The sequence below is a fragment of the Frankliniella occidentalis genome, unplaced genomic scaffold (genome assembly GCF_000697945.3).
Source record: "Frankliniella occidentalis isolate FOCC.00 unplaced genomic scaffold, Focc_3.1 Scaffold20, whole genome shotgun sequence".
Lineage (NCBI taxonomy): Eukaryota > Metazoa > Arthropoda > Insecta > Thysanoptera > Thripidae > Frankliniella > Frankliniella occidentalis.
The window spans coordinates 2,171,970-2,183,046 of NW_026267150.1; the positions used below are offsets into that span (position 1 = coordinate 2,171,970).

At 42.3% G+C, this 11,077-nt stretch overlaps 3 protein-coding genes and 2 non-coding genes across 6 annotated transcripts in view; 3 read left to right on the plus strand and 2 right to left on the minus strand.

The window, feature by feature from the left end:
• The window catches only part of LOC113217781 (QRFP-like peptide receptor), a gene marked incomplete in the record, with an annotated part of 99,901 nt that extends 95,532 nt beyond the window's left edge, over positions 1-4,369 (plus strand). The window contains 4 exon segments of the mRNA XM_052264590.1: positions 934-1,109; positions 1,199-1,351; positions 1,759-1,870; positions 3,545-4,369. Coding sequence (XP_052120550.1) covers positions 934-1,109; positions 1,199-1,351; positions 1,759-1,810 — 381 coding nt within the window.
• Positions 2,543-2,614, plus strand: Trnac-gca (transfer RNA cysteine (anticodon GCA)). Its single transcript has one exon. It is a non-coding gene; the product is annotated as a tRNA-Cys (tRNA).
• Positions 2,892-2,973, minus strand: Trnas-gcu (transfer RNA serine (anticodon GCU)). Its single transcript has one exon. It is a non-coding gene; the product is annotated as a tRNA-Ser (tRNA).
• On the minus strand, positions 4,358-6,841 carry LOC113217782 (40S ribosomal protein S24). Of its 2 annotated transcripts, none has more exons than XM_026437839.2 (5): positions 6,694-6,841; positions 5,905-5,973; positions 5,618-5,827; positions 5,418-5,531; positions 4,358-4,432 (listed from the first exon to the last, which is right to left on the minus strand). In XM_026437839.2, exons 1-5 carry the CDS (start codon positions 6,694-6,696, stop codon positions 4,430-4,432), a joined length of 399 nt encoding a protein of 132 aa, XP_026293624.1. In that variant the 5' UTR covers positions 6,697-6,841; the 3' UTR covers positions 4,358-4,429. The 2 variants fall into 2 exon arrangements, with proteins under 2 accessions (XP_026293624.1, XP_052120551.1); XM_052264591.1 differs by having other exon boundaries at positions 4,358-4,827.
• A 318-nt stretch (positions 6,842-7,159) lies between these two features.
• Positions 7,160-10,225, plus strand: LOC113217795 (uncharacterized). Its single transcript, XM_026437852.2, has 7 exons — positions 7,160-7,577; positions 7,659-7,865; positions 7,967-8,129; positions 8,216-8,350; positions 8,429-8,551; positions 8,653-8,908; positions 8,983-10,225. Exons 1-7 carry the CDS (start codon positions 7,555-7,557, stop codon positions 9,150-9,152), a joined length of 1,077 nt encoding a protein of 358 aa, XP_026293637.1. The 5' UTR covers positions 7,160-7,554; the 3' UTR covers positions 9,153-10,225.
• Positions 10,226-11,077: the final 852 nt, after the last annotated feature.

The following is an 11,077-nucleotide window of genomic DNA, read 5'->3' on the forward strand; positions in this document are numbered from 1 at the left end:
GAGGTGAGGAGGAGAGGGGTCCCCTCCTCACCACCCGTGCGCCCGCCGGGTCGAGGATAGGCAAACCCGCAACGCGGCGGCGCGTGCTCTGAATCACCCGGTACATGGTGGTCATTGGTCAACAGACCCCTTCCTTTGTTTTACTTATACTGTACCGCATGCAGTCGTGCGGACCTGTTGCATACTCACACGGAGCCATAAGACCACCTGTATACCAGGTGGCTGATTAACCCCGCTCACTTCTGCAGTCATGCTGTACCGCACGCACGAGTGCGGGCGGGCTTGTCTATCGCCCCTGTCCACGGCGCCTTACGGGCCGAGCGGGTAGGCAATCCGCCCGCATTCGTGCGTGCGGTACAGCATAACTACAGCGGGAGCGGGGTTGGTCAGCCACCTGGTACGGCACCAATTTTACTGGTGGTAAACCGAACTTTCTGCAGTGCACATATTAATACAACAACACCAACATTGTTCAAATGCGGGTGATCATAGCGCGAACACTTCAGTCTCGTCGCTTCTTGTGGGTGTGCATACCGTCTTACACTGCAGTGACGCCTCACGGTCTGATAGAATAAGCAAGCTCACAACACTCTGCTACATCCTATGGTAGCTCGACACAACAACGGATGATAAACTTTCGATATAACATAGAAGGGCAACTTTATTTCGCTAACTATGGGTTCGTTCCGAAGTTATTCTTAATGGGTATTTTTTCATGAAAAACGCAAAAACTTTGAGGACTGCATCCAAGATCGAGATCGAAAGCCGTAAAAAACCGGAAGCTCTCCGATCAACCTTCTATAGAGGGCCGGGTGTCCAGCTCGCGGGGGCGCCTGTGGCTTTTGGCTTCTAACGACGGCGCGGCGGTCCGGCGGCTCGCCTCGCTGCTCCTTGTCAGTTCAGGACCGAGGTCCCTTTCCTCGTGCTGCGCAGGTCATCAAGATGCTGGTGGCCGTGGTGGTGGTGTTCGTCATCTGCTGGGCGCCCCTGCTGATCGAGCACGTGCTCACGTCCTACGGGGTCATCGCCAAGAACGAGGAGCGCACCGGCGACAAGGTGTGGCTCAAGTACATGAGCATCGGCTTCCACCTGCTGTCCTACTTCAACAGGTGAGGCGGGCGCGGCCGCGAGCAGGTATAGAACGGCGCGCGCTTTATCATATTGTGAATCACTCTGACGTCAACACTCGCCCCGGCAGCTGCGTGAACCCCATCGTGTACGGCTTCATGTCACGGAGCTTCCGGGAGAGCTTCCGCCAGGCTCTGTGCCGCTGCTGCCGCTCGGGGCGGCGGCCCGGGCGGCAGCCCTCCACGAACACGAGGACCACGTCGCTGCGCCTGAACGACACGAGGTGGGTAAGGGTGTGACTGGCAGATCAGACAGCCGCCGCGGGACCTCCACGGCGACGCTGGCTCGGAGCGGATCAGCATCACCACGATTAAGACAAGAAAATTATCCACATAGATTTCACTTTAAAATACTACCAAATTCTTCCCCGGGCAATTGTTCGAATTTCTTGCACATATATGCTCCCCAACACTCAGAGAAAAGCAAGACAATTTATCATAAACCAAATGAATATTATGAATAATATGAAAAATAAAGACGCCTGATACCCATGGATTTTCTCACGATAGTTTTAAAATGCATCCAATACGACAATTTAGTATATGCACACAGTGCAGTTGGTGCAATATCGGTGCTCAGACCGGACCGCATTGCGGGCGCTGTTAGTTCTGATCTCTTCTTCTTTTACAGGCAAAGAACTAAAGCCGAGAGGCGTAGAAAAGTGTTTATTTTCATTTGCTAAGCCCCCGCCATGGTTTGGAAAGCCCTGGCAAGCCAAGTATCCCGTGATGGGAAGTTAAAAGTACGTACGTAAATCTGCACTATCGGTTGACATTGGGCTGTTTTCTTTTTCTTTTTATTTTCAAACATGGTGCTACTCGCTTTCCTTTCTTCTCCCCTTTACTTAGAGGGAGGAGACTTGTTACTTGCGCATCTATTATTTTAATTTTCCTATTTTGAGAATTTTTATTTTCTTGAGATTTCCGGGTATCAGGTGTGGTGCTGATTTCTTTCTCACTGGATTGCTCTAAAAAGATCTGCTCGGAGGGCTTCTTTGTAGCATGCATATATTTTTCAGTTTTTCAGTTTGGTAGCGTTCTCATTTTAGGTGTTTAACTGACAAACATTTACAACTGTGCAACAAAACTGTTGCTGTGATAAGTGTTTACCAGTGGAGTACTTGCATTGGCATTGAGAGCAAGCGAAAGTGTCATTGTAAATATCCCCGTAAAGTAGTAGAACCCGTCCCGTCCGTCCGGCCGACCCAGCTAAGCGCACGCCTTTGGTTTTGCCGCCATTCCCCCACTCCTCACAAAGATCACGTCCGGAAAAGACCGACCACTGCGAACGCAGCCACCGGGTTGCGCGCGCTTCACTCCGCCAACTAGCGCCATCTGTCGGGTTTCCCTCTGAACTACGCGTCCCCCTTGCCACGTCCGAAGTCGAGCATCAATGACCATATCCCCTCAACGTCGGGGATATAGCTCAGTGGTAGAGCATTCGACTGCAGATCGAGAGGTCCCCGGTTCAAACCCGGGTGTCCCCTTCGGCACACTTTTTTTCTATCTTTCCGAACTTGAAAGTAGTGTTCCGATTAATATGGGCAAAATAACAGATTCCATTTTAATTTGTTTGTTTCAGCAAACGTGTTTAATGTAGGGGCACTAAATTTTTGAAAACTTTTGATTGATCGCGAAAAAAAGTATGTTTAAGGTTGCAGATGCACGTAAACCATGGTATGTTTGCTTTCCTTTCTCGTTTCCCGGCTTCCCTCAAATTGACTGTACCGTGTTAGTACCCTTTAAAGAATCAGAAAAAGAAACCGACGAGGATGAGATTCGAACTCACGCGGGCAGAGCCCATTGGATTAGCAGTCCAACGCCTTAACCACTCGGCCACCTCGTCTCTTGTCGACGCCGGCCGACTGCTCGCGAACTGCCTCTGGACGGAGTCTCCCGAAGCCGGCCGGGCCGACCCGCCCGGCTGGCGTGCCATGTTGCCACTCCGTACTCCGTGCCCGAGCAACAGCAGCACACACAGTCGGTACCTACGCCTGCCTACGCCACGCGCCACACACTTTTAAACCAAAGCGGTTAGCCGGGCAGGCGGAAGGATGCCTGTCTTCAGCGAGCGACTATTCTAGGTCTTTCTTTACATACGTATTTTCGGAGTCAAACTCACACAAATAAACCTAAACAGCCCTATTTCCCACACACCGCGCAATCCCTCCGGAAACATGCACTGGCTTAATGTCCGTGGCGCAATTGGCTAGCGCGTCCGGCTGTTAACCGGAAGGGTTGTGGTTCGTGCCCCCCGGGGGCGTACTTCTTGTCATTTTTAGCCATGAAAATTGACCGTTTTGACTTGGTTCTAATGCACCTATCGTATCCCCAGCATGTACGGTCCTTCCCCATCTTTGATATTTGTAGTGCCTAAGACTTTCAATAATGCCCCGTTTCGCCCGCGTGTGTTGCAGCTGCAGTGTCGCGGGGAGGTCGGTGTCCGGAGTGTCGGGTTACTGATGGCGGCCCGACTGGGCTGCTCCAGAGCGCCACTCGGTGCTCTGGAGGAGTCCAGCCGAGTCCCAGACCGCCTCCATGTACATGGCCGCCAGCCGCCACTGCCCCTTCGGCGTCGGCTCCGGGCCCCTTAAGGCCCCCTTCGACTCCCACAACAACCTGCATCGTGAGAGCTACCGACTGATCCAGGTGCAAGCGTCCGCAGGCTCCACGGGGGCCCAGGAGCAAGGCCCCCAGAGGCCGCTCACCACCCCCATCACCACGCGGCCAGACAGTCCGAGCTCCATTGGTGGACCGACTCAGCTCTGAGCACTTCGTCACGCCCCAGAAAGTGGCCGATAATTGCCACAGTGCGATATCGAGAAAACGCGAGTCTAACTTTGAAGATACGTTAATGAAAACCAAAGACCATCCATGTATAAAGGGTATAAAGTGGTGTAACTTACGAGTTCACACAACTTCTCTAGTGTAATCTTTGTGATCTTACTACTAGTTTATCATTCCTCAAATGTATGTTGTAAATAGTATAAGCAATCTTATATGGAAGTTTCACAATTTCTTCTGCAGTATAAAATCCTCTGCACTTAAGAATAAAGATTTGATATTGATAGACAACAAAGTCTAATTACCCAACAGTAGTTGCTCTAAAATGTCAGTGTAAAAATGAATGTGCCATTATAAATTTTTGTTCAATGTTGTATCAGGTGACAATGTTAAATTTGTTGGAAAAAGGAATATGCATTGTAACCAGGAAATAAAATAAAACAGTGTTTGGAAACGAATTAGGTATATTCCCGTACAGTAAAATAATAAGTTTAAAGTCGAGTGTCCACCAGCATCGTTTACTGCAAAGAAACAAAAAGTTCAGATTAAAGAAAAGCCATATGAAGCAAAGATTTAAGACACATGCCAATACAGGATAAAGCTTAGATGCATTGTTATAGCTTAAATTATGGATGGGATCATTCAACAACAAACAAATAGGTGAGTGTTAACTCAGATGGAAATCATTGTCCCAAAAATTCCTAAAGAATCAACATATTGAAAGCATTCTGTGGGTGCACATATTACTGGGATTAGAATTCACTTGTCTAAGTTCATGTAAATGTTGAGAATCAAAGTCACTGAAACCAACACTTACAGATTATGGGGGACTGTTGCAAAAAATTGTTGTGAGCAGAAAAATGAGGAACAGGCAAAAAATTCCAATAAAAGCAGGAAATCGGTTAAGTGGGTTTCACTGTAAGTCAAATAATCACTATTTCAAAAAACAGAAAGCATCTTTTAACATGAAGTTGACCTCTGAAGTCACGTTCGCGAATGGCAATGAAATTTTATCTATAAAATTGACAATACCATCAAATCTGATGTCAAAGTCTTACTTCATCAACAGTATATAGCTAAATGACAACTTCTAAGAGTTAGTACTGTGAGATTACAAACAAGTTGAACACAAAGTTAATTGAAAGATTAGTTTGCAAAAAAACTGTCACACTAAATAAGGAACCATACTGTGGAATACCACAGCCATACCCAAAGCACCTCCCACCACCCACCTTATGACCCTACAAGAAAAATAATGGGGTGGGTGTTACATCCCAAGGATTTGAAAGTTCTAGTAAGGTGAGAAATGGACCAAATAACAGATCACAATAGCAATGACCATGGACTCGAAATCAAACACCCATAACTATGGGTGAAACGTCTTTGAATATTTTTAAAACTATTTGAGTACCATGAATAAACCAACACTTCTGATGCTGACCAAAATTGACACCATAATTGAAAATGTAGAATATTCAAAGTTGTACAGTGGGAATGAAAGCTCACCTTCTTTGCCGCCGCTCCAACCTTTGATTTCTTGGTACCTCGAACCTTCTTCATACGGTTCTTTCGCTCCTTACGCTGTTTTCTGGTCTGCTGTTTCTTCTCATAGAGACCATGCTAAGGAAGGTAAAGAGAAAATAGAGAAATCCATTGTAACAAAAATACAAATAAAACTGTAAATAACATTAAGAAGAAAAACATACCCTGGCTAGCCTGTGCTTGGGTTCAAACTTCTTGGCGAAGTCCAAGGTGTCGTAAATTAGTGCAAAGCCAGTAGATTTGCCACCACCGAAGTTAGTTCTAAAGCCGAAGCAAAATACAACATCAGGAGTAACTTTGAACATCTTAGCAAGTTTTTCTCTAATATCGGCCTTTTTCACTGAGGCCTGACCAGGGTGGAGAACATCTACGACCTGAAAAACAAGATTGCAATGAGTTCAAAATATCCCATTGAACTGCTTGATCCTATGAGTTAATGAAGAGAACTTACCATTTGTTTCCGGGCAAGAAGCCGGTTGGTCATGAATTTCCTCGTACGGACAGTGGCTGTACCCTCAGTCTGACAAAAAAGAGAAAGGAAGTAAAGCAATAGGGCAAATTATCCAGGATCTCGATAAAAACGCATCACAACCAACAAGGAAGCACGATTCGGGGGATATGGCAAAGCAGAAAAAAGTATTAAAATAGATGTTGAAGAACTAGGAATGCGTGGATAATAAATTGGCTCTCAAAGAGTTAATGATCAGTAAAGGATCCCGCGCCGGTACATACACCTAACCTATAGACTAAGGTTAGGTGTACATAAACACTGTTACCTAGACCCTAATGACCAAAATTCCACGCGAAACCGTCGTAGAAAAGGTTTGATGGGATATTTACAGATAAATACAGGTAACGACCGACAAATAAAGGAATGCACGCAACTAATACTGCCATGAACACTCAAAATAAGAGCGTAGAAACTTATCAGATCAGGAACTACGTCCAGTATAACAAGATAGTTCATTCCGTGATGAGGAAAAAAGATTTCAATAATGGGGAATCGACAGTTTGAAGTTCAAGCAATAAAATACAGCCTCAACAGCGAACAGACTGACACACATGCAGCCACAGTTGCACGTCACTTCACAACAGAATATCTGTCGATATTTGGAATATTAAAGACCAATAAATACATAAATTCAACAACTTGGCCCGCAGGAAATCGTACTTCCCCTTAAAATAAGTTAACAAGTAAGGATGGATAGGTAAAATCTTGATAAAATAGAACAAGCATTACCATTTTGATGTGTAAATCAACACGACTCGTGCAGGAAGGAACACTCGCTTCGGACCCTACAGCCTTGCACAAAACCGGAAAGTAAAAGAACCTGGCTCATCTCATCGCCTGCTCGAAACCTTGTTTTCCGTTTCATACCAACCACCAACTGTTGACAAAATATCTAAGCTAGTCCGCTTTTCCAAGTTCTAAGTAGAATATTCAAATACATTTACGTCTGATAATTTTATTTTTCGAAAATTCTTACTGCGTTTTGTTTTAAGTACATCAACAAATTTATAGTTTTATTGTTGAATAGTTGGTATTTTTGCATGTACCATTTCCTCTTTTTCTTTGGGGGAAATTTCAAACAGGGAGTTGCAAACTTCACAATTTTACAAAACCAAAATACTTTTAAAAAATCACTGTTGAAGAAGAAAACGAGAGTTCATTTAAAATTTTTACTTTCTAAGCTTTGTCTATGCTGTTACTTCTTTACAACAACTATAACAGTGTCACGGGATGGGACATCAGACTATGACTGATACTGAACGCTGACCGACGCCAGTTGCCGTCGGCTGCAGTGGGGTGGAGCCGAAAATGACAGTAAACATAAACATACGAACAACTCATTGATTTGCCACAGTCATTTAGAAATGATTGTTCTTCGAAAAATTATTTTTACACGGGCTAAGTGGTCGTCGAATGGGCGAAGTATTCAGAATCTCCGAACTTTCAAACTTCAGATTGTTTGGTAGTGTAAGAACCGTTGTAGGTTAGATATACATTGCTGGCTAAGTCATCGTGAAGTAAACATTCCAAGCAAGCCGTTCGATATCTTGCATCTCTGTGATACTGTGGAACTCACTTTTACTCAATTTGATGGCGTTGAGGTACAAAACTTGGTAAGACTATTGTCATGTAACCCCTCATGTCATTCTTACAATTTGGTTTAATTCTACCTGTCATGTTTACTCTGTTTGCAGGAAATGGAGGCGAACAGCAACGATAATTTCAATTTTTTTACTAGTTTTTGGCATAGAATTTTTATCACATTTCTTTCAAGCTTGGACTTGGGAAAGGCTGTCGTGCCCATCAGGCTCAAGTTGCAAACGCCTCCTCTTTGTCGCTGATCCTCAAATACTAGGAGAGCATGATGAGCCCAACTGGATTACAATTTGGGATAATGATCGGTAAATCCATAAAATTCAGATTCATAGACATGTTTGGCTTATTTTTAGTCCATATTAACTGTACTACTACCAACTTTAATCAATAATTATATATTTTCTAGTTACCTTCGTCGCACCTTTTCACTTGCAACATCACACGTTCAACCTGATGCAGTTGTTTATCTGGGAGACTTAATGGATGAAGGAAATCGAGCTGATGACTTTGAGTTTGAAAGATATGTCAAGCGCTTCTTTAATATATTCCCCCTCAATCCCAAAATTGAAGTAATTTTAGTTTTTATTGTTGGAATTATTGTAATTATAATGTACTGTGTCGTGGTGTCTTTTAAGAAATTGGTACTTTTTCCTAGACTTTATTCCTACCAGGGGATAATGATATTGGTGGTGAAAATGGGGATCCCATTCTACCTTCTATTGTGCAAAGATTTCGCCAAATTTTTCATAAGAAGACAGAATTAGTAGTTGGTTTATGTCATATTATTAAGGTAGTATTGAATCATTTAACATTGTAATTTTATGATAATGGTACCAAATTATATCCATTTTTTCTTTCTCTTTTTTAGATTAATCCAGTTTTGGAATCTATTTCTCAGCTTAGCTCAAACCAATTATCTTCTGATAAGTCAATTAGAATTGCAGTTAGTCACTTTCCGTTAATGGGTATGAGCACCCCATTTACTGAAAAGGTATCTACGTGGTCTTCTGATACTTGCAGTACAAATAAGTTCAACTTATTTTAATATATGTCCTTTCACAGCAAAGTATAATTTTTAATTTCCTTTCCTAGATACTGAGGAACTTTCAGCCGCATTTGATTTTCTCTGCTCACTCACATCTATCTCGTCTTCGGGGACCATCAATGAAGTCCCCATCAGCATTGTTAGGTAGGCTAGGACCAGTACAATTTGACTGTCTAAATAGAACTAAAGAACACGATCATGATGGTGGATGGAAAAGTATTGCCGATGTCCATGAAATAGAAGTACCCACATGCTCTTATCGAATGGGAGTTGCTGACATGGGGTTTGGTTTTGCCCTTATTGGTAAGTAAAGTTGTGCTTGATTTTAATTAATGTATGACTCAAGGGTTCATTTTCTTGTATTTCAAACTTCTCAGATGAAACAAGGCGTGAGTTCCAATATGTGGTTTTGTGGCTACCGTCTAGGCTGAAACACCTCAAGTTGTACATGGTTGCTGGAATAGTTTTCATGCTTTTTACTTTGTGGTGGTGTCTTTGTGGCTATGGAAAATCTCATAAGTACAATTCTATCAACCATCAGAGCTGAATTGATATTTTCAAAAACTTGTATCACTGCTCTCTAGAAGATTCCGGTTTGAGTGTGAGTTGTGTGCCATTTCTCAATTCTGATATGTTTGCCTTTTACTTATAGAACCATGTGGTATTCAAATTGATGTGTAGTATTTAATTCATTATAGTCAAAGACTGTATGTTATCTTGAGATATGTTATAGAAAACCAAGTTGCCATTCTTACTCATATCTGGATTTTGTCCAACACCTTCTTAAAAGTATACATACATATCTTCATTTAAGTTTGACCTGACTCTCTCAGAAAGATAATGGTCTCAAAATGAGTCCCCATTTAGATTAAGTGATTGACTGAGCTATTGATTTTGATGGATCGAGATGGAAGTAATTTCTTTGTGTAGTATAAAACATGCTGATATTTACTATAAGTTGTGATTTGTTGATATTCCGTCCTATTTTGCTGTTTAGTGATGAAAATAAGTAGACTACTAAAAGACAAATTTTTTGTACTGTATTTTATGTACTTACATTATGACCTTCAATGTTTCATCAAGTCCTACGTTTCTTATCTTTGCATTACTTCTCATGATAATTTGATACTTAATCTGTTTTTTCTTTCTTTTACAAGAATAAAATATTCTTATACTTCTATCACTCTAGGTTTTGATGGGACCTGTGTACCTAGCCACTAGCACACCTGAATTTTTACTAAATTTGTTACCTTTCTCTTCTGAGGTTGTAAGTTGTATCAGTTCTAAAACATTGCAGAGGTTTTTTAAATTACAAATTCAGTTGCAATATTTTTAAAAAGACAATTTTAGTCCCTTACAATATGTTGCAATTTTTAAGAAGTTGGTCATAGATAATGTATTTATATTTTGCCAAACCAACATAGTTAAGGATCTATTTTACAAATGATTGACCATTAATTTGTTAATGTTTTCAAATTTTGTGTATTTGTAACATATTGCGTGTTTTTATTAAGTTATTGTGTAACATTTAATTTTTAGTTTCTTACATTTTTCATCTGCACGTGTGTTACTTGTTATTTATTTCATGTGTGAGGACATATATTTATCCAAGAGCCCATATGTGTAATGTGTGATGTTTTTTTACATTTTCTCCTCCATCAACCCACATAGCATTACAACTCTTGCATATCTATGAATCTCTCGTAAATATCAAATTCGTGATGAAAAACTGCTATTTTGATCATAAAGATATTTATCATTATGGAGCTGCATACAAATGGCGAGGGCTTTGTAGAGGTATTAATACCCTTCGTTGTCGCTTTAATTGTCAGCGCTGTTTAGCCTACTTCTGGTTGATGTCCTATCATGTGCGGACGAGATGAGTGCGTCTAGTCGGTTCAGTTTAAGCAGACTCGGGCCCTGTCTGTAGTAGCTACAATCGTGTAGTTACAAACAGGGAGGTGGGAAACAAGGGATCGGCTGCGCAGTGCCCCTTTTGCTCTTCCGTTTCACTTTCTGAAGGCCCAGCTCTTGAAATACCATAGAGTCTTTGGCAGGCACAACGAAACCTATTTTGACGTTGACGCGCGCCCCAGTGTACAAAACAGCCCTGCCCCGCCGAACCCGCCGAACGGACTTATTTTGGCGAACGGCCCTACAAGCAAGCAGCTTTGCTCTTTTTCGTTTTCCTTCATTAAAACAAAAAGGAAGAGCTCTAGCGACCATCGTACGGTTAATTCAGGGAGCACCGTAAAATATGGTCGATAATACCTTATCGCATGATTGTGAGAACCAAAAATATGGTTTCCATCACGTTATCATTATTGTTGTTTCAATCGTATTTTATGGTGCTTGCTGCGGCCGATCATAAGACGTTTTTGATGCGTGTTAGTCGCATTCCTGATGGAAAAGATTATTATCAGGACATCATGAGAGTTAGTGATAGTTTTGGCGGTGACACACTTAGGGCGC